Source organism: Bipolaris maydis (genome assembly GCF_028858645.1).
Source record: "Bipolaris maydis strain C4 unplaced genomic scaffold PSV08scaffold_4, whole genome shotgun sequence".
Taxonomy (NCBI): domain Eukaryota; kingdom Fungi; phylum Ascomycota; class Dothideomycetes; order Pleosporales; family Pleosporaceae; genus Bipolaris; species Bipolaris maydis.
Genome location: NW_027093860.1, coordinates 764310 through 785857, shown reverse-complemented (window position 1 = coordinate 785857; position 21548 = coordinate 764310). Strand labels below are relative to the sequence as shown.

At 51.5% G+C, this 21548-nt stretch overlaps 5 protein-coding genes across 5 annotated transcripts; 2 read left to right on the top strand and 3 right to left on the bottom strand.

Annotated features, from left to right (window-relative positions):
* Positions 1–1254: 1254 nt before the first annotated feature.
* On the top strand, positions 1255–7539 carry PSV08DRAFT_198662 (uncharacterized protein; the record flags this gene model as incomplete). The annotated part of the gene is made up of 5 exons (XM_014223865.2): positions 1255–1280; positions 1483–1782; positions 1834–6734; positions 6786–6935; positions 6988–7539. The coding sequence occupies 5 exons, from the start codon at positions 1255–1257 to the stop codon at positions 7182–7184; spliced, it is 5574 nt and encodes a 1857-aa protein (XP_014079340.1). The 3' UTR covers positions 7185–7539.
* A 1248-nt stretch (positions 7540–8787) lies between these two features.
* Positions 8788–9588, top strand: PSV08DRAFT_360598 (uncharacterized protein; the record flags this gene model as incomplete). Its single annotated transcript, XM_014223864.2, has 2 exons — positions 8788–9171; positions 9226–9588. The coding sequence occupies 2 exons, from the start codon at positions 8788–8790 to the stop codon at positions 9247–9249; spliced, it is 408 nt and encodes a 135-aa protein (XP_014079339.1). The 3' UTR covers positions 9250–9588.
* Positions 9589–9830: 242 nt separating this feature from the next.
* PSV08DRAFT_360597 (uncharacterized protein) lies at positions 9831–10546 on the bottom strand (the record flags this gene model as incomplete). The annotated part of the gene is made up of 1 exon (XM_014223863.1): positions 9831–10546. One exon carries the CDS (start codon positions 10544–10546, stop codon positions 9956–9958), a length of 591 nt encoding a protein of 196 aa, XP_014079338.1. The 3' UTR covers positions 9831–9955.
* Positions 10547–11542: 996 nt separating this feature from the next.
* PSV08DRAFT_219394 (major facilitator superfamily domain-containing protein) lies at positions 11543–13631 on the bottom strand. Its single transcript, XM_014223862.1, has 4 exons — positions 13389–13631; positions 12991–13273; positions 12199–12937; positions 11543–12136 (listed from the first exon to the last, which is right to left on the bottom strand). The coding sequence occupies exons 1-4, from the start codon at positions 13548–13550 to the stop codon at positions 11797–11799; spliced, it is 1524 nt and encodes a 507-aa protein (XP_014079337.1). The 5' UTR covers positions 13551–13631; the 3' UTR covers positions 11543–11796.
* Positions 13632–14832: 1201 nt separating this feature from the next.
* PSV08DRAFT_360595 (uncharacterized protein) lies at positions 14833–16871 on the bottom strand. The gene is made up of 5 exons (XM_014223861.2): positions 16554–16871; positions 16359–16488; positions 16237–16304; positions 15754–16181; positions 14833–15692 (listed from the first exon to the last, which is right to left on the bottom strand). Exons 1-5 carry the CDS (start codon positions 16662–16664, stop codon positions 15077–15079), a joined length of 1353 nt encoding a protein of 450 aa, XP_014079336.1. The 5' UTR covers positions 16665–16871; the 3' UTR covers positions 14833–15076.
* Positions 16872–21548: the final 4677 nt, after the last annotated feature.

Genomic DNA, 21548 nt, shown 5'->3' with positions numbered 1-21548 from the left:
AGCGTGGGGCGAAACCGAAGGGGGTTTGGCGAGGGGGATGCGAGCGTGTTTGAGTTTGGGAAAAAGGTGGATATTGTGGGAGCAATGGATGGGGGCGTGGAAGCGGGCGAGAGCGGACGAAGATCACGAGCAGCCATGCCGTCTCCTCATACAGACAGACAGACAGACAGGGAGGCCAGGCGGCAGCGGTTGAGACTGTTTGGCGCGGGCGGGCTAGGCGGGGCTATCGAGGTCTTTTGCTCTCGCCATTACTCTACCCGTGCCACTGCCACTGCCGATCTGGCCGTGGGCCCCGTGGCTGCGAACTACTTGTATGGCCCACGGTGCATGAAACACTTTTTTTTTGCGCCCCCCCAAGCATGCGCCGATATGCATCCTCTGCTGCATATACATGCCTATATGTACTGCATGCCCGGCAATAGGCAGGGCGTACAGCATGCTTAGTCATGTGGGAGGCCTTCACGTGGGCGATGTCGGCATCTGGGCGACCCCACAGGCACTGTGGCTTGTCGCGGAATCAGCAGGCACACACGGGCCGTGGCAGTGGATGGGGGAATGCTGAACAAGCAGCGTCATCTGGCTGCTGGCTGCAGCCCGGCCGTGGAAGAGCACGCCATGTCGGATTGGACATGCAGCCTGGGCCCGACTCAACGATAACGCTTGTAGTATTCTTGTCCCGCCGCGTGCGAGGGGCCTAGTCAGAAGGGAGGGGGGACAGACAGTATCCCGATGGCGGGGAGGAATGAGTGAATGGAGACGCACGACCCGCACAAAGGCAGCTGCGGCCGGGCTTATGGCGGATGTGTGTGTGAGAGAGAGAGAGAGAGTGGACGAGAGGTAGGTGAACGGAGAGTGCGTACATGCATTGAAGAATAGCGTCGGGCAACAAAGAACTCGCACAGCTACGACTGCAAAAGCAAGCACTGTTAGCAGCGGCGGCAGCAGCGTCGGCCCAAGCCAGCAGTCACAGCGCAGTGCAGGTGGCCGGGTCGCTATCGATAACGGCGGCCGCTAGTCAGGTCACGTAACTAGCTCCGCCGACCTGGCATCGAGGATATGGAACCTCAAGTCTTCGCAGCACTCGTTGCAGCATTACCACATCTCTTTCTATACCCATCGCCATCCCACTAGAGCATCTGCTCACCTGCTCTCGCTGCACCCCTTCTGCCCCTCCCCTTCACCCTGCCCGCCCGTGCCCTTGTGTGCTTGCACTCACCGCACTCGCTCGAGCACCCGCCTCATGGCGCGTTCTTGATGGCATCCAGAGGACCTCGTCAAAGGTAAATACCGTTCGCTTTGCTCGACCCGGGGCCGCCCCAGCTCTTTTCCACTTCACCGTCCACCTTCATCTCCTGCTGCGGGCGCTTCAGCCTCGTCTCATTGTGCTTTGCCGACACGCAACTTGCTGCATCCCACCGGCGCCACCCTGTCCGAGCACGTCTCGATTGCACAAGCCTAAAGTCAGATTCTCATGTCGTCCAGAGTCACTCGCTCGCAAAGGCGCCAATCAGGCAATCCCCACACAAACAGTACACCCAACTCGCTGTCTGCACCACCCCCTCAGCCAGCCCTCCCGCCGCCCCCAACAACTCGTAAGAGGAAGTCTGCTGCACGCGACGACCAGAGTCCCGAGCAGCCCGACACTACAGACGCTCCGCCTGCCCGTTCCGCCCGCAACAAGCGCTCCAAGATTGACCTGCAGGACCCACCCCAACAGCCCAAAACTCGCTCCAACAAGGCAAAGGGCAAAGCAGCCGCCGCCGCCGCAATGTCTTCTTCTGGGTCTGTGCCAAGCGCTTATGATAGCCATGAGCATGCGCTGACTGCCAGTAGCCCACCATCAGATCCCATCGACGAGAAGTCGACGCCACAACCCTCGAGACGCACCAGAGGTGGCCGCAAGAGCGGCCCTGATAGCTCTCGGCGCCAACCCAAGCCTTCCTCCCACACCGACCCCGACCCCGACACGCCATCCACCTCCCGCCGAAGCTCCCGAAGGTCCAACAAGATGGAAACCGATGCCACCATGGAAGACGCCCCCCCAGCAAACGCGGACGAGGATACCCGCCAATCGGCCGATGAGCATAGCAGCGACGATGAGCACGCCGACGAACACGGGGAGCGCTATGATCAAGAAGACGATGATGACGATGACGATGACGATCCCTTCACTGGCGGCTTTCTTGGACGCAACCCCCACAGTCTTTCTGCTCTTCGGCAGCTGACAGGTATCATGGCGGGCACGACACAACGTCTGCGTGGCATTCTGGAGCAATTGCGTTCGCACGACGACACTGTACAACTGGCGGCTCTCAACGAGCTTTCCGAAGTACTCCTCATCTCTACCGAAGACAATTTGGCCGGCCACTTTTCTCCCGACGCATATGTCAAGGAGCTTGTGAAGCTTATGCAGCCCAATGAGTTCACAATGGAAGAGAATCCAGAAATCATGTTGCTCGCCTGCCGCTGCCTCGCCAATCTGATGGAGGCGCTCCCCCAAGCTACCGCCAACGTCGTCTACGGCGGTGCAGTCCCCGTCCTCTGCTCCAAGCTGCTCGAAATCAATTTCATTGACCTGGCCGAGCAATGCTTGAGCACATTGGAGAAGATTTCGATCGAATTTCCTGGAGTTATTGTGCGTGAGGGTGGTCTTACTGCTTGCCTCACATTCCTCGATTTCTTCGCCACCAGCACACAGCGAACAGCCGTCACGACTGCGGCCAATTGCTGCCGCAATATCCCAGAAGATTCATTCCCTGTCGTGCGCGACGTCATGCCTATACTAGAGAACATTCTGAACAACAACGACCAAAAGGTTGTTGAGCAGGGCTGCATCTGCGTATCTCGCATTGTCCAAAGCTTCAAGCAGCATGAGAGTAAACTTGAAGAGCTCGTCAGCCCAGGTCTTCTAAAGGCCATTCTACGGCTCCTTCTACCAAGTACCACAAACATGATTGGAGCCAACATCCACACCATGTTCCTCCAGGTTCTTGCGTATACCGCCAAAGCCAGCCCGCGTCTATCTGCAGAGTTGCTCAAGATGAATGTTGTGGACACGCTGTATCAGATTCTTACTGGCGTCTCTCCTCCAACGGGCACAGAGGACGTTGCGGCCAAGATTGATTCTGTAGTCATCATGCAAGCTCTTATCCACAGGCCCAAGGATCAGGTGTTTGAGACTCTCAACGTCATCTGTGAGCTTCTGCCTGATGTTCCTCAGCAAGGCTTGTCGTACCTCGACGACCTCTTCGACGCTGGCTATCCCGGTGACGACATTCTCCCCCTTTCTTCGTCGAACAAGAAGACTATGAACGAAAAGCGTATAGAGTTACTTGAGGGGTGCAAGGCCGAGGTTAAGCGCTTCGCGGTCATCCTTCTGCCCACCCTGACAGATGCCTACTCAAGTACCGTGAACCTCAGCGTTCGACAAAAAGTACTTACTGCTCATCTCAAAATGTTGTCCAATCTCGACATTGATATTCTCGAGGAAGCCCTGCGACCAGTACCGTATGCTTCGCATTTGGCGTCGATTTTCACTCAACAAGATCACCCATCTCTAGTCACATACGCTCTGCAAGCCGCTGAATTGCTGCTCAAGCGTCTCGAGTCGATATACCGCTATCAATTCTACCGTGAAGGTGTCATTTCAGAAATACAACAACTTGCAAATCGTCCGTGTAAGACGTTGGACAGTCGGGCTAAGGAATCAAAGTCTACAGTAGGAGCTAATGTGACAGCTTCAGGTGACAGCATTGCTTCTTCTGCTGAACCAGAAGCCGAGTTAGAAACTGGAAACCCGAATGATGGAGTCGATATGGAAATGCACTCCGATGACGAAGGAGACGAGGTGGACCTTGACGACGATCCAAACGCAAGCAGCCAAAACCGAGACGATGACGATGAATCTGATTCGTCCTCGTCTTCTGACGATCAGCGCGAACCGCCGCCGATGCCCAACGTTGAAGACATAATCACCCTTCGCGCTAAAAAGTTCATCGAGACGCACGAAAGGGACAGCGACAAACCCACCCGCGACAGGGCAATTGCAGTGTTGGAAGATCTGAAGACGCTTGCCAACGAAATCAAGGCTTGTGGTTGCAAGGGCACTGCAAGCAACTTCATGAACCTGTTCACCCGGTTGGCATCTTATTTCGAGGGCGACGCGCTTGAAAGCATCACCAGTTACGAGCTCAAGTCGTCCAAGATTGTCGATGTGCTATTGGAAGTCTTCTCAAAGCCGACGTCTTCAAAGCATGTCGATCCTAGACCGATCTTCCTGGAGGCTTTCATGGGTGGTAGTGGCCAGAGCAAGATCAAGACTGCCAGCACCGCGTCTCCTGCAACACCATTCAGTGTCTTGGTGCACAAGCTTCAGGACCTCTTGAGTAGGTCCGAGCATTTCGATGTCATCACTGTGCATCAGAATATGTATGACAGTCGGGGAAGCGCGACCTCCATGTTGGCTAAGCAGCTTCGACTTAAGCTCGTCGCCGATGATGATTCGGGTATTCCCAAGACCTACCGCAACATCATGGTGTCTATCCATGCCATTGCAACGTTCAAAGCCTTGGATGACTACCTCCGTCCTCGTATCAGCCTTGCAGACCGTCCTCGACCGGCTCAGCCCAGAGACCAATTCGCTCGCGATCAATTCGAAGCCATGTACGCCCAAGCGCTTGCTGAAGGTCGGGCGCCTCCACCTCCTCGAACACCATCTGATCCAGCGAGCCGTGCTCCAAAGAAGCCATCGCGTTCCAAGCCAGGCCCACCAGATTCACCCCAACCAGGGCCTAGCTCCGCTACACGTGAGAAGACACGGCGGTCGAGCAGACGTCAGCAGCAGAACCCTCCGCTACCACCGCCGCCCCCGCCCCCAGCCATGCCCCGTTCAAATAGTGGCCAGGACCCTGTCGAATGTGCCGATGAGTCTCAGCTCTCCGATCCCGAGTCTGTGGATGAAGATAGTGCCTTGAATGCCATAGTGGACGATTTAGAGGAAGACCTTGATGAGGATATGCCAGATCCATCTGCCGTAAGCGTCGAAGTTGCATCGACAGGCAAAGCCACGGCCCACCAGGAAGACGGTACGAGGATTGCAACACCGGTACAAGGCACACCAATAGCGAAGCCACCTTCAGAGACGAGGACCCCTGCTTCACGATTGTCTGCACTGTTGCAGAGTTCAGCTATGCGCCAAACCCTGGGAGGAGCGGCGAGCGCTCTTTCGTATGCCGCTGCGGTTCAGTCCACTCCCCAAGACTGGCACATTGAATTTAGTGTGAATGACCAGCCACTCTCGAACGAGACTACCATCTACCGTGCTGTACACTTCACGCGAGCTCAACCACCAGACGGTCCATTGCGTTCAGTGTGGAATGGCATTCATACAATCAAGTTCAAGCGGGTGCAGGGTCCACCACCGAGCGAATCCAGCTCTTTGACACCACCTCCAGAGTCAAAGTCGGACGCTTCCGGCATGCCAGCTTCATTGGATGAACACCCTGTGACATCTGGCATCCTCAGGCTACTCAGCATACTTCACGGATTGAACTCCCATCTTGACGACATCCTCCTTGCGAACAAGGAGCAGATCAAACTCAATGCGGAGCCGCTTTCGCAGTTTGTCAATACGAAGCTTACTGCGAAGCTCAACCGTCAACTTGAGGAGCCTCTTATTGTAGCCAGCAACTGCCTCCCTAGTTGGAGTGAGGATCTGGCCCGCTTTTACCCGTTCCTATTCCCATTCGAGACTCGCCACCTCTTCCTGCAGTCTACCTCGTTTGGTTACTCACGATCAATGACGCGATGGCAGAATTCGCAGCCCACGAGCGATTCACGAGGCGACCGACATCGGGATGAGCGACCCTTCCTGGGCAGACTCCAGCGTCAAAAGGTCCGTATATCACGATCTCGAATCCTCGAGTCTGCCATGAAGGTCATGCAGTTATACGGACACTCTGCCAGTGTGTTGGAAGTTGAATACTTTGAAGAAGTAGGAACTGGCTTGGGACCAACGCTCGAGTTCTACTCGACTGTTTCTCGGGAATTTTCCAAGAAGAAGCTCAAGCTCTGGCGAGAGAATGAATCAAATGACAGCGACGAATACGCTTTTGGCAAGCGAGGACTATATCCCGCACCGATGAGCGAAGAAGAGGCGAACAGCGAGAATGGCGAGAAGCGCCTCGAGTTGTTCAAGGTTCTAGGCAAATTTGTTGCCCGTTCCATGTTGGACTCTCGTATCATCGACATCTCCTTTAATCCAACTTTCTTCCGTATCAATGACGGTTCCAGCACAGCCGTCGTGCCATCTCTTGGGGCCATCAAGACTGTCGATGAGGGTCTGGCCTCATCGCTGTTACTGCTCAAGCAATTCGCCGATGCTAAGAAGAAGGTTGAGGATAGTGACTTGAGTCCGGAAGAAAAGGCGGTAGCTCTACAAGAAATTGCCATACATGACTGTACCGTGGAGGATCTAGCACTCGACTTCACTCTACCTGGTTATGATTCAATCGAACTCATCGACAACGGCGCAAATACAGCGGTCACGATTGAGAACGTCGACTTATATGTGGACAAGGTTATAGATTTCACTTTGGGCTCCGGTGTCGAGCGCCAGGCGAACGCTTTCCGTGAGGGCTTCACAGAGGTATTCCCATATTCTGCACTCAAGGCCTTTACCCCAGACGAACTGGTCATGCTTTTCGGTAGGACCGATGAGGATTGGTCTCTCGAAAGTAAGTTCAGACTCTCTTTGCATCGTGCGATTATGCTAACGAATACCTCAGCATTGGTGGACTCGATCAAGGCAGACCACGGCTACAACCTCGACAGCAAAAGCGTACGCAACCTACTGTTTACAATGAGCCAATTCAATGCGCAAGAACGTCGAGACTTTTTGCAATTCATCACTGGTAGCCCCAAGCTTCCAATTGGAGGTAAGGTCTACCCTTGTCTCATAAAATCACTGTCATGCTAACCTTTTCACAGGCTTCAAGGCTCTTACACCAATGTTCACAGTTGTTTGCAAGCCTAGCGAGCCACCATTCACATCCGACGACTATCTCCCGTCTGTAATGACCTGTGTCAACTATCTCAAGATGCCAGATTACAGCAGCGTCGAGATACTGCGGGAAAAACTCAGCGTCGCCATCCGCGAAGGCCAGGGTGCTTTCCATCTTTCTTAAAATGCAAAGTATAGGTGTGTAGTTTGGAAGACGGAAGGATGACGGGGAGAGATATATGTATACCCTGGTGGTGGAGTCTTTTTCCTTGGGCGCCGCCGGAATATTGATATCCATGGCTTTTTGTTTTGGGAAGATGCAGGTGGTGTCTTTTGTTCATCATGCATAGGTTTCTACGCTTTTATGAAATGGAATGCATTGCGGGGTAGTTTTGGTTCTTTTTGTCTTTTAACTTTTTTTTTCTTCTTTTCCCTTGAAAGGGAAATGCGGCGTTCGAAGCGCATGCTAGTAGTTATTTTGTGCCTTGATAGTTTTTTTTAGTCTGTAATTGCTATCTATACGCAGATTTTTCTTAACATTGGCAGGTTAGCCTTGTCTCTTGTTTCCCCTGCTAAGATCTCATCGGTCCTAAAATAAGGGGGGAGGGGCGGCGGCGGCGGCCAGTGCACCGGAAATCCATCAACCCTCAGTATTATTAGGTTGAGAGGTAAAGTACTTACCGTAATCAGCAACTAATCGCCAACCATGATCAAAATCAGCACTAAATTTAAAAACCTCCGAGATCCCAACGATTACGATTACTTTTCAGGGTCTTTCTCTAAGCCCGTCTCCCCCCCCCCCCCCCCCCCCGGGTGGTGAACAAGGGGTGGGGGGGGGGAAGGGGATCCCTCGCACGAGCGTGCACGAACCTTCCCGTATTTCTTTGGTTGCTTCTCGTGTTATTTTGTTTTGTCCTGTCGAAGTCCAAAAAAAGGGTTGTGCGTGGACCACCGTTTTTTTATGCCGTGCCTGGGTATGGCCTGTACTTTTTTAACGTGTGAGTGAGCTCCGAGCGCGCGCGCGGGTGTGCGGAGTGGAGTGGTGTCGGTGTATCTGTTGTGAAGGGGGGTGGGAGGGCTGAGTCGGATATTCGGGTTAAGTACCTTGGGTTTGGGCGATGGGGTTTGAGAGGGGGGTGCGTGTTGGATTGTTTTGGAGGAAGGGAATGGAAGAGATGGCGATTGGTTTTGTTGGTCGACATATCGGGGGTTCTGTCATACGGTACGGATGGGGTTTGATTAGTGGTGGGGTGGGAGATGACTGACTCGTTTGTTCTGACCGAGGAGTGGACAGAGCGTTTTTTCTGCTGGATGTTCGTGTCGGGGGTTTTTTTTTGTACAGTGACTGGTGAGGGGGGGGGGGGGGGGGGGGTGAGATGAGAGTTGTTCATAATGTTTCTTTTTTTGGAGTCAGCACTGATTTTATGTATGTATGTTTGCGCGTCTGACTTGCGCATTTGGCCTTGAGGAAGTGTTTGACTTCTCCCCCTACCTTCCTTCTTTTGGCGTGAGAGAGAGATAGAGAGACATCGTTGTAGCTCGCATCCTTCTTCCTGTTCGATCGTTCTTTCTGGTTGTTGTTGTTGTTTTTTTGTTGCTTCGTTCTCCGGCCTGCCCTTTCCTCTCCACGCTACGCCACACTAAGTGCATTGCTGTCTTCTCCTTTTATTTCCCATCCCTCATATCTCAACCCGTTTTGTTTTCGAACACATCTTTTGAGAGAAAAGTCTACATCCAACCGGATACTATCACGAAGGAACAAAAAACCACACACACAAACACACATCATGTCTACCTCACCGCAAACCCACCCACTCCTCACTCGGGACCACTACGATACCAAAAACACCCTATCCATCTTCCACGATGAGTCAAAAAAACGCGGCCTTATCATCGTCATTGTCCTTAGCGTCTTCGCCACCGTCGGCATGCTAGCTCTCATCTGCCTGCTCATCTGCCTCAAGAGGAAGCGCGACCGTCGTAACAAGGCCGCGAAAATGGATGCGGAGAAGGGCTCGATTTGGCCAGGGATGAAGAAAGGAAAATACCAAAAGGTTGAGGATGAAGATCACAGAGAGGGGGTATGGAGTGCGGATATGGAGTTGGATGAGAGAACCGCGTATAATGGGGCTGGGTATGGCGAGGGTGTGGGCAAGGAGCCGTATAGGCCGGTGAGATGATGATGTTATGCACGGGGATAGGAATGGAAAGCTAACGAGATTTAGACTGATTCGCATGCCTCCAAGTGAGCGGAGGTGCTCGTGGATTCTATAGATTTTTGGGGGATTTTCTATTGTATATTTTCTGGAGAGTTTTTTTCAGCGAGCATATGGGTGGGATGGAAAGACATTTCTACGGAGTTCTCGTTTCATAATTACTCAAATGGAAGGGGTAAGTGGTTTTAGTTTTTTTATTATTTGTTGCTGGGTTGTTGTCTTTGAGGTTGGTGTAGCCGCGACTTTGAGCAGCACTCGGAAAGGCTGTCCTCCATGTAGGAATAAGAGAAGAGACATTGGAAGACTAAGTCATAGTTGGCGAGATGCCGTGGTATTTAGTCACTAGACCGATATTTTTGAGATGGTTGCAGGAATAATTGTGTATAATGTCAGTTTTGCTTAGGTTGCCGAGATTTACCTAAGTGTCGGTCAAAATGTAACTGTGTACAATGTGAATTGCAACCCTTTAGTACAGTGGATATACACCTATCGAGGGCCTGGTTCTTTTACTAAACACTAGAATCTACTACTATTCGAGGCAGCAACACAAGCACAGGCTTATTCTATTCAAACATCCATGTTAACCCAACATCTTGATTTCTACATTATCTAACCCATCTTAATCGTAAATCTATCCGCATAGTCGCAGCCTACTACAACAATCAAACGAAACCCCTTGATCTAACAATCAAAAAAGGGCTTCTTCAAGCACACCAAAAAAAAACACTCCAACCTCCAATCACATCCCCGCCCTCCTCTCCTCCAACATTTCCTCCACATGCTTATTCAACCAATACTCCCTCAGCGCCCCCTCGTCCATATCCCTCGCCCCCTTGATAACCCCCTTACACGCCTCCTCCTTGCACAAACACTCAAACGGCTGCGCCATACTCCACTCGGTGCTCGGGTAAAAAAACGTCAGCTCGTCGCCCTCCCTGAGCCCCTCGCCACGCTCGCTAACCCGCACCTCCCACTTTTGCATGTCGAACACGAGACTGGGCTTGCAGCTGTGGTTTATGTAGAGCAAGTCGCAGTTGAGCTCGATGTGTAGGTCGCGCGAGGCTTGCACGGAGGAATAGGCGACGCTGGCGGGGGTGGGGTTCGTGATGCGCGCGAAGAGGGCGCCGGGGGGGAGCGTGACGAGGGAGATGGAGCGGCTGGTGAAGGAGCCGGGGTTGTGTTCTACGCGGAGGAGGCGGGTAAGGTCGGGTTGGACCCAGGCGGGGATTTGTTGGTGGGAGGTGCTGGGTTGGGTCACGTGTTTGGTGGGGGTTTGGGCGGCCGTGGTGGGGGTTACGGAGGGGGTTGGCGGCACGGCTGAGGGAGACATGGTCGTGAGATCTTGTGTGGAATCTTGAGGTGGAATTTTGAGTATGTATAGGGATTGGAATTGGAGAGTATTATGTAGGCTAGTAAGGACAGGAGAGAGAGGGATTGTCTGTTCTTTAGTACTCGGCTTGTACTAAGAGCTCTGTTGACCGGACTATGCGTTCAAATGCCGTCTGACCGAGGGATACCAAGCCCCGTGTGAAGACGTAGTCCTTGTTTCTGTGTGGGTATCCTAAGGACGGCTCCATATTGTGGTTCGCGCCTTACGGCCATGTGTGGGTACATCCCACGGTGCGACATGCCATGACTTGCACTTGTACACATGTCGTATAAGACCCGTTAGTAGCGTGGTGTTTGTGCCGAGGTACTCTACGGCACAAGAGGATAAGTTCCGGTTATTAGCTTTGGAGTAGTGGAATATACTTTACTGTCTCTGTTCAACTCACATACGGAAAGATTGAGAGAGGAAGGGAGGACAGGCAGACAGTGCATATGTGCTCTCGCCTTGCTCTACCTCATCCTGTTTTGCCATTGAAGATGTATCGATTCTTTCAACACGTCTTTCAGCATACGTCGTTAGACAGTATGTTCTGATTTTGACCAGTAGTATTCTCGGTTCGTGCAACGTCCTAACTAGTTACATAGTAGTAGCGCCCACCTAGCCCGCAAACAGCAACACTCCGCTGCACATTTCCCTGATATTCGGCTTACTGCAGAAGTATGATCTGTCCTGAAGAATGTCTCACTTTGATTAAAGGACTGTGGTCCTAAATGATTTGGAATTGAGCTTTCAAGGGACCAAGCGCCACGTAGACAGAATTGTCCTGGTTGATCTCTGGGTACATCTCGACAGGCGCAGTCTCGCAGTTTTATGCTCTGAACCGCCTGTACCTTATTCGGCTCAGATGGTCTTTCTTGTGGACCCTTCTGGTGCAGTCTAAACCCACCATACATTCTAGGCTAGTTATACCCAGACGTCATCCTTGAGCTTGTGAACGACGCTGAGGGTTTCAGTATTTTAGCTACGTATGACTCTGTTTACTAACTGTTATGACTACAAGCTGAGTAATTTTACTACGTTGCTATCCACTGTCACTCAACATATTTGGAGATCAATTGCTAGGTTCTAGGCATTTCACATGTGATTTCGCAACAAGCAAATCTCATCAGCTCTAGCTCCATGATTCGAAATCATGGTATCCATTAATCTGTGCTCGTGATAGTTTCGTGACATCTACAATCGCCATCTTTTTACTTCGTATAAGTTTGCTCAACAGGCGAGACCTGGTCATCGCTATCAACGCCCGTCGCCGGTACACCTTGCAACCCCATTTTACTAGTATCGTACCCGTGCGCAGAAAGGTACTCTCTAAACTTGATGTCCTCTTGGTCAATCGTGTCTTGGCCAATGTGCGGGAGTAGCAGTACCAATGCAGCAGCTAGAAAAGCCAGAGATGAGGCTACGAAGAATGGGTTGCGGCCAGCTGCAATCTCGTCGTCGCCGGCTGCCTTTTGAATAGCGTCGAGGGCGTAAGAACCGGAGAATGCTCCGATTTTGCCTACTGCGGCTGCGATTCCGTAGTATTGTCCGCTGGGAAGATGTTAGTTCGAAAATCTCCGGTACGTTTCAAGAAGGATGGATTCAATGCATACCGTATACCAGTAGCGCACGTCTTGGACGCCACCAAACCAATGTTGTCCCCAGGACCAAACTCTCCAAGTGCAAGGAAAATACCATATACAACCACAAATCCAGCAACATTTTCGGGCTTACTCAGCCACGGATAGCATCCGGCCATAATGAAACCGATGATTCCCTGCAGCGTGACCCCGATAAATAGTGTCTTCTTTGGGCCCATAGAAGGCAGATCGGCAACAAAAGCACCAGCGAGACAGCCAGGCATGTAGAAGAAGTTGATGAGAATATTCCACGCCAGACTCTTCCACAGCGGCGCCGATTTTCCGAGTAAATTGGCCAGGATAGAGGTCGCGTAGATACCGAAAGAGTAGGCGCTGAAGTCATAAATGAACCAAATAATGCTGACAATGCTGAGCCGGAACCAATAGAACTTGACAATGAGCAGCCATGGTGTTTTCGCTTTAGCAAGAGACTCGCGCTGGAACGCCTCGGGTTCCTGCAGTTTGAGACGAAGGTACAGAAGCGACAGAGGGGGGATAATGCCGATGCCGAGACAAATGCGCCAGGCGGCTCGAAGATGGTTTTCGCCGGTGATAACAACAACGACTGTGGCGACGATTGCGCTGATGAAAAAGGCTAGGTCGATTTGTACGTTGGTGAAGAGGATAAACCATTTATTTCGTGTTCCTTCTTTGAGCTCGCCTGTTGATTCGGCACAGCCTACGCTGCCGGCTGGATATTCTCCGCCAATGCCTGCTTGCGTCAGTATATCATTGGCGTTGGAATTCTTGCATTGAACATCATACCGATCCCTAGGAAAAAGCGATATACAACCAACGCTGTGAGTAAACCGCTTGGGCTGCCGCCAGCTCCATACGAAGCCGTGCCTAGTGTTGCGAATAGGATAATGATGATTGTCGAAGTGAACAAGGACCATTTTCTCGAAAAGTGGTCAGATGTGTAGCCGAAGAATAACATGCCCACCACCGTTCCAGCAAATGTTATACTCGCTACATTTGCCTGTGCCGAAGACGACGCATACGATTTGGGATAGATGGTCTTGAGCATAGTGTTTACAGGTCCGATAATCTAGACATAGTGTTAGCGAATCCAAAGATCCCATAATATTTCTGTTCTGATGATGCTTTGGGCAAATTTTTTTGTTGCTGCGCTGGGACTTGTTGTCGCCTGGGTGTTGTCGTACGTTATTCAGATAGCCATCACTAAAAAGACCGGCGCCACACGCAATCACAGGCCACAAGCGCTCCCATCTTCCCTTTTCCGTCCTTGCGACACTGCCTCGCCGTTCGACATCTTTTTCAGTTGTGTGATCAAGCTCGGGCTTAACTTCTACTGCAGAAGCCATGGCGGTGGAAGCTGCTTGGTCGCGTGGTTTCTTGGAACTTCACCTCGTGTGGCAGGCGAATCGAAAGTGCCCTATTGCAGTGACAAAACAGGTCTTGTGGGCGGACAGCCTGACATTTAAACAGCTCGGTTCTTGTGGCGACGCAGTGGTGCTAAAGCCGCGGGGACTGTAGGGACCCCGTGATCGAGTTTTCTTTCCAACCAGGTTGGGCATGGTGCAGAGGTGGTGATGCAGATCGAGCGTCGGTAGCCACTCGGAGCACAGCAAAAGCTTTGCTCAGGTGTGTCTGTGTGCGACGGGAAGCTGAATGGCTGGTCTGGATGTAACCGGAAACAGCACGCCTCGAATATTGGGCAGGGGAATACCTAGGGAACGAGGCCGTCACATCCCGTCTTGTACATACTACATGCGCACAGAATGTCGCCAACTTGTGTCTTGGACATACTAGGCCGAATGTTGATACCATCCATCTTGGTGTATTTAATATCGGCGGCCAAAGTGTTTGTTCGTAAGAGATTACATGCTGGTTCCGTAGCATCCACAGTTGATGTATGTAGTAGATAGAGATGGGGGTGGCGGAATCATGATGACGACGACACTCAAGCTTTTGCCATGCTTCGGCAGCCGACGAAGCATTAGCGTTGAGGCTTGAACAGGCGGTTGGCGCTGATGCTACATTGAGCTTAAGTGTGCTGCAACTATGGCACGAGGTGTAGCGTGTAAAGGTCCAATCAACGCCTCGGTTTGTTACGGATTGATAAGATAGGCCAAATCCTACGAGGCGTGGACAGATGACCATCGAACTTCGTGTGTTACAGTAGTGTGGCGCATGGGATGCCTGGCTGCTGCTAGGGCAGAGTAGGATCGTAATGGTAAGCCGCAAAATCACCGTTTCATCCTGCCTCTAGGATCAAAGACTGTGCCTAACATGGACAAGATGATCGAGTTCTGATTCAACATGTCCATGTGCGCAACGGCCCTACAGATAGCGGTGGGACCAGGGCTCCACTGCAAGGAAGTTTTGCGACAGACGCGGTTACGGGCAACTGCTTTTGTACTACTCAACACAAACGGCGGCTGGGTGCGTATGTAATGATGACATTCCAGATGCAATCTCCCGACATGGACCCGAAAACATGGGGCATTGGGGGCATTTGGGTATTGCATTCGCATCGGCCCGAACGGCCACGGCCGAGGGACCGAGGCTCAAGGGTTTTGCCAAACCAGACAACTACAACGATGCGGCCTCCAACACGTGGGAACTTATCCGATAATCCTTCTCGGGCCATTGTTGATACATGGATTAATGTGGCTTCTCTTGTCTGCGCTACTACTACGGACGTACATGAAGAGAAACAAGGCTAAAAAAACAGGACATGTTGCATCTCGCTGCAGGGTATCACGTGAAGGAACGACCAACGGAAAACGCTTATGCATCTACTCATCTCGCCATCGCTCCACCTACTATTTGTTATCAAATACCTTCATGGGGTCAAAAGGCACAGACGTTTTCCGGACCGTCGTCGTTACCGGCCCGTGCGGGTTGACCTGTCCATCTCCGCAAACCAGTCGTCGCCGTTGTTCTTCGTTAGGTTTTTGGAACTGTGATCTTGGTATAGGTGGCGTGACGAATCTTGACTCGGCCGCGACCCAAGCTCTGCAAAAGACCGCCCCATCGTCGAAGCATTGCTTGCCTTGCGTCCTACGAAGCCCGTCCCCATGGGCTGGTTGATGGATGAAGCGGCGCTGTCGTCTCGCCCGTGGTCGCTGCTGCTAAGTTTTTCTCCCGACCTGCGAGGAATGTGGTCCAGTATTGTAGTCACCATGCCATTCTTGCTGTCTCCGCTTGGCGTGCCTTTTCTGTCGGGCAAGCTGATGGCGCCGCTCGAGTCAAAGCTTTCATGCCTCGCTATATCCTCTACATGTATCTCAACTTCGTTGACGACGAAGATCTTGTTGGATGCCAGCGTTGCTATAACTGGCCAGAATATCGGAATCGAAGCGGTGATGATGGCAAAATTGACCTCGAGAACGGCAAAGATGTACACGACCGGTGTGTGGAATGACATATCAAGGTTGGGTAGAGTACCGGCACGGTTGACTACGAGAGTGATTAAGCGGCCCAATGCCACGAATACAACACTGCCTACACGTTAGAGTTGTTCCTTGTGCTCAAGTGAAGATGGGGCTTTGTTCTACTTACGTGGACCCCAGTATGAATAGACCAATCAGTCCCGCTCTGCTCTTACCTGCGATCCTTAATGCAGTGATGAACGGAACAGGCAGGAGCAATACCATGGTGTCGAGTACTAGATTGCTAACAGAATGGCCAAGGAACATGGGAAAGAATTTGGCAGGATCTTTGGAACCCCAACCGATGCATCGGCCCGGAAGATTCATGTTCCAATTTTTGGCTATGGGGCGGCACGAGAAGACTGCTAGCAGGAAGAATGTCAATCCCCATAGTGTGCAGATTACAATCATTCCCCAGATGAGGCGCCTGGCGAGGCGGTATCCATTCGTAGTTGTTGATGGCGCAGCTTCAGCAAATAGACGTAAATACTGGAAGAGGATGGCGAGCTTAATCAGAGTGGCACTAGCACAATATGCCGCATTGGTGGAATAGATGTGCTATTTTCGGTGTTAGTATGAGTTGATGCATGTCGTTAGTGTTGAGCAATAATACCTTGAAATACAACATGAGATGCTCAGCATCAAGTGTCCACAGGTGTAGACCCAGGCCATCACCCGGCACTGTAGTACGTATGTCAGTTGCTAACCCACAGTCCATCTTGTGCTACTACGTACTTATGCACACTATAATGTCACCACAAAAACTCGCGATACCTGCGAGGACGACAAAGCTGTCATCCCAGCCCCAAAGACGGTCTTTGATACGGACCCATAATCGTAGGCTCAGGGTAAGGAATGCTATGCTCTGCTCATTGTTAGCGAGTAAGAACATAAGATGACAGTGGGCGAGTTCTGGCTCATGCTACATACTAGGAAAGCAACAGTAGTTCCTATGATGGTGGCAGGCTGGTTGGACGTTGGCAAATTGGCATTATCCGGGTTGTCTCTCGGGTTTGTCACTGGGACTTGTGTGATGGTCATGGTCACTCGGACGCACCACAGGCGGAGTGAAGGAAGGTATGCGAAGAGGGTGTCGTTGGTCAGTCGGCCTGAAGAGTGGGCTCGTACAGATAATCAGTGCTTAGTTACAGTCAAATTCCATTACGGGGTTTCTGTCAGCCTTGCGCAGAGGGTTCGAGTCGATGACAGGGCAAACGAATGCTGGGGTCGAGTCCAGACTGTGGTGGCAAGCGAGACTGCATTTACAAAGAGATGTAATGCCCTAATAAGACCCAACAGGTGGACCCAGCGATGGGCATATGAAAGTCATGACCTGCATATGTTACACCTCCTTAAACCACATGGCTGCTTACCCCTGCTGTTCCGCATGGAGGATCAAAACTGGGCCACGCAGCTAGGGACAGGGTGAATACAGTGCAAGCCCAGACCCCCCCCCCCCTGCTGAGCGTAGTGGATGCGGGTCGTCACCAAGGGCTTGCTTGTCCGGCTCACTTTAAGATGCCGCCCGCACCCCCGTAAACGTTTTTTTCCCTTTAGGCCCCGTGTACTAGTAGTCAAGTAAAGTATGACTAGTGGGTTGACTACTGAGGAATTTAGTGCTCAAGGACAGGTCTACTTTGAAAAAAAGGGCACCGAGATCGTTCGGCGGAGACGAATAAGGCTATGCGATTGGTGGACTGTGATGGAAATCAGGATCCAGCTGCTGAAAATAGGCTTTGAAAAAGGTGTGAAGTGGTAGCGAGCTCAAAGCCAGGCGTCCACCGAGGTGGCGTATTCTATTGGTACCTCGCAGGCCAGTGATGATTCGCAGAAGCCTGAAACGACATAGTACAGAACTCTGTTGCGTTAGGAGCTGTATGAGGCCAGGAATTCTTGGTTTTTTGCTTCTTTGAATGCTGCGGGCTCCAGGCGAGAGGTGCGCCGCAATGTCGCTTACTCAAAAACAAAGGGTAAGCGTCAAACCATAACTGCAGCTCGCGAGCATGCTGGCGATAACAGAATGATATAGCCAGGGGGAATCTTGTCGAAGATCCAATCCTTTGGGAGGCAGTTCCCGCGTGGTGGCGTTGTACTCAGGCACCACGTGCACGGTGAAGCAGGGCAGCGTGTCGAGGTTCAAGGCAAGGCCTTATTGAGATGCTCGTGTTTACGAACGATATGACTCGGGGTTGCATCCGCTCTTGGGGGCCCACCTCCCAAGGCGAGCTACCACCTTGACCAGTCCCCTGCTGGCAGCGTTTCACCACGTCGATCACAGATGAGGGGATGATCTCGGCCGTACCGTGTGGCTAAACCAACGGTTCGCATTGTAAGCGTCAAAGGCTCGGCCAATAGAGCGTGGACGTCATCTTGTCGAGAAGCTGCACTCCGACTGTAGTGGTGGAGATGGTTTTCAGGTCATCGGGCTGGCGTTCCTGGTGCGACGGTCCTATTCCGGGATGGACAAGACGGCCGCTCTTAGAGCCTGGGTGTGCCCCTCATTGCGCCGCTCTTGTGTCGACGATGTTAATCCTCCTATTCGTCACGAATGTGCTGACTGGGGCATGGTCGGGGGTGTAAGCCATTCGAGACTACGCCTCGGGCCCAAGTCGGCATAGTAGTAGGCCATAGCGCTTCCCACTACACCCACTGCATGCTGGTCCAACACTCCGCGTACATGGCCTATTCAAAAGCGGTATGCGCTCTTATTAGAGCCAAGCAGTCGACCCCAACGAGCAATGATACACACCACTTGTGCTGTGTTGGGCAACGGCAGTGGGGAGAGTCGTTGCGAGCACGCGTCACAGCCTTGGATCCCGAGCTGCCATCACGCAAGGCGACAAAGTCCGGTTTCATGTCGCTTGTCCACTGTGACGGTGCTGCTGTCAGGGCCCACGTTGGCATCTGTCAAAGAGGGCGCCACGAAACTAGAGGGTGCAGGGGAAGCGTATGCGAGAAGTAGTGGATGGTACTGTATACGTTGGCAGCCAAGGCCAAGTGTGGCAAGAGGTTGCGAGACGAACAAGGCTTTTTTGCAACCGTCGCTGCACGGCCGCCACATCATGCCTTTCGCCTATCTTATAGGCCATGCCCGTCTGCACGACGCTGTGCAGCAGTCACATTGCGCTCCTGTCACCGCAAACGGGGACCTACTTACGTACTTGCGCCTTGTATGTCGTGATCATGGCGAAGACAACCTAGATCGCCTTCTGGCACACGTACACGTATGTCGGCGTGAATGCCCTGGCCTGGCAATCTGCGGAACCGCCAGGCGATACATTCCATGTTTAACGTTTGCTGTACTTACACATGGTCCCCTTGCGCATGTTTGTATCGCCAATGCCTATGACCAACACCGATGTTGACGACCATACTGCTTACATGACAAAACCTCCGAATCTCTCACTCACACGCACACCTATCCGCTTGACCCCCACAAGTCTGGCTGGCAACAAAAAGGAACTCTTGGACAAAGCAAAGGCCCCAGCCTGCTGGGGTCGGCCTGTTGTGCCTGGCCCATACAAGGCCTGGTGGTGAAAAATCCAACTTAATGCTTGCGGCAATCCCTAAGCACTACATTCTCACTCAGATATTGGCCGTGACACGAGGCCTGGCAAGTGCTCGGCGTTACGGAAGACTAGAGGAATACTGACCGTTTCCCCCATTAGCGCGCATATCTTGTTAAATTACCTGCCATCATCGTTGCCAAATGGTCGGTATCCATAGTGCATACAAAACAACTCTGCCTTCGGTTAGAATATGCTGGCCCAAAAGTCGGCCCATGGGTGCACTTGAGCGATGCCCCGAACAGACGTTTCCCCGAAGCCCGCTACTTACTCAAACCCCATGAGAGCCGCTCGGCTGGATGACGCTACGTACTAGAGTGGAGCTCAATCTAGCCAGGTGCCGTTCCTGCCGCACGCTCTGTTGACAGCGTGCTTTTGTTATCGTACGTTCACGCCTTGAAACGTGATAGCGTATACACGACAATACACCACCTTGCAGCAGCGTAAACAGGCGTCAAGAAAAAAACCTGCTTAGCGCGTCTCCTCTATCCGCAGCACATACAGCTATACGCCAAGAGGATTTAATCTATGCTTGTTTAGTTTTTCCACATAGACACCAAAAGTAACAAAACAGTCTTCGTCTCAGAACATGTTCAGTTCAGCTTCGTTTTCCATCTGCTAAACTCAATCCAAATACAGTATGAGCTCCGTCTAAGAAACAAAGGAATTACGTGATTGCGCTAGTCATAGGACCAGCTTCCCCTCTCCTATTGAAGCTCTGAACCTAGAATTGGAACAAAATGAAAACGGGAAATGGGAAAATCGAAAAGGCTGTCAGCCGATGTATTGACTCAGATAGGTTCGCAGAGCCGCGGTCTAAGGACATGCTTTTGCCGTCCACCCACACACTTCCCCCCCCCCCGCCCACACACACACACACACACACACACACACACACACACACACAAACTGGGCGACTAGACAATATCACAGGACAGGGTATCTGGAAAGAGCAAAGAGAGAGGTGACTGAGACGTGAAGTTGAGCTAGTGGCACCGTAGGGCAGGATACCTTGGCTTCCGCCACAATGATAACCCCAGAAAGAAATGGCCCAAAGCGTCCGTCCACTGCTCTGGCCGTGTCAGGTGTCATTCCAGCCTGCCATCTGCAAAACTTCCGTGTTTCCTGTCGTCAACATTACATCCTGCTATTGAAGTTTGTGCGCGCCCCCATGCTAAGATCAACAGAACTTTTTTTTTGTGTCCGTGGTGCCCGTGTTCCGGGACCACCCGAGAACTAATCATCATTATTAAAACCATAGCTCAGCTATCACCTTGAAATAGTCATTGCAAATACGAGCATATATCACCCCAAAGAACAAAAAAGAATGTGATTCGATGCACATCGCAACCGCATTGCGAGAATGATCGTTGAACTCTAATTTTGTCATGTCCTCCCCAACCTACACAGCCTCCACACCCATCCGTCTGTATCTGCAGCCTCATAAAATGACATGCAAAACGAACGAATACGATAAGATCTCCTTCCCCTAAACCCTGTGAATACAAATTCTTTCAAAGCATATGTCTCACGCGAAAGTATATGTAGAAAATCCACGCACGCAACACGCAACACGCAAAAGTAGTGTCGTTGGTAAACCCAGCACTGAGGTATCACTGTTCCATCGCAGCGTCGGAATTCGTAAATACGTGCTCATCTTCAGAACTTTGTATAGAAAAAAATCCCTCACAATGATTTAGGATAACTGTTTACTCTATCACCTCAACCAAAAACAAAAATGGAGAAGTTGAAGATCTCTGGATAGAAACTTTGCGTCACTTGGACCAAATGGAGCAGACTGCTTGCACTAGGTCAAGACACTTGCGTTGCTTGCTTGAAAAGTCAATGTAACAAATTTAGAGTGACTAACTTTATTGAATCGACTGACATGGCACCGAGTGAGGCGAAATGCCAGGTCACTTATCTGCCTAAGCTCTACTGTTCTGCCAGAGGCCAACACTCCTATATTCACATATCACACAAGACCAACAATGAAGATATCACGGAAACCACGTTGCCCGCTATCGAATATCCCACCTTTTTTCCCCTCCAAAAGAATAAATAAATAAACTAGTCTAGCCTACAAGTCTAATTCGTGAGAGAAAGTATTTCTGTGTTTTTACTAAACAGAACGTGTGTTTCCGATGCGATTCGCAGAACCTACCTGTCTCTCTTTGCGAACTGCAAGGGGATGAGAAACGCGCAGCATTGTACTGGAATCCAGAACGACAGGCGAGATACTCAGTCAGCCAGTACAGCCGTCTTTCGGGTCTTTGGTAATTATTTTCAAGACGCAATTTCCATGGTACCAAGTGAATTGCAATTCTCTTAGTAAGTATGCACCGGAGGCTCACATGTG

What these genes read in the sequence shown, in the direction of transcription:
- PSV08DRAFT_219394 (XM_014223862.1), bottom strand. Translation starts at nt 13,550, where the DNA reads ATGGCTTCTGCAGTAGAAGTTAAGCCCGAGCTTGATCACACAACTGAA. An exon ending in GTGATGGCTATCTGAATAAC is followed by an intron (nt 13,274 to 13,388) that starts GTACGACAACAC and finishes CACTATGTCTAG; the next exon opens with ATTATCGGACCTGTAAACAC. An exon ending in TCGCTTTTTCCTAGGGATCG is followed by an intron (nt 12,938 to 12,990) that starts GTATGATGTTCA and finishes TGACGCAAGCAG; the next exon opens with GCATTGGCGGAGAATATCCA.
- PSV08DRAFT_360595 (XM_014223861.2), bottom strand. Translation starts at nt 16,664, where the DNA reads ATGACCATCACACAAGTCCCAGTGACAAACCCGAGAGACAACCCGGAT. An exon ending in GAACTACTGTTGCTTTCCTA is followed by an intron (nt 16,489 to 16,553) that starts GTATGTAGCATG and finishes AACAATGAGCAG; the next exon opens with AGCATAGCATTCCTTACCCT. An exon ending in CTATTCATACTGGGGTCCAC is followed by an intron (nt 15,693 to 15,753) that starts GTAAGTAGAACA and finishes ACGTGTAGGCAG; the next exon opens with TGTTGTATTCGTGGCATTGG.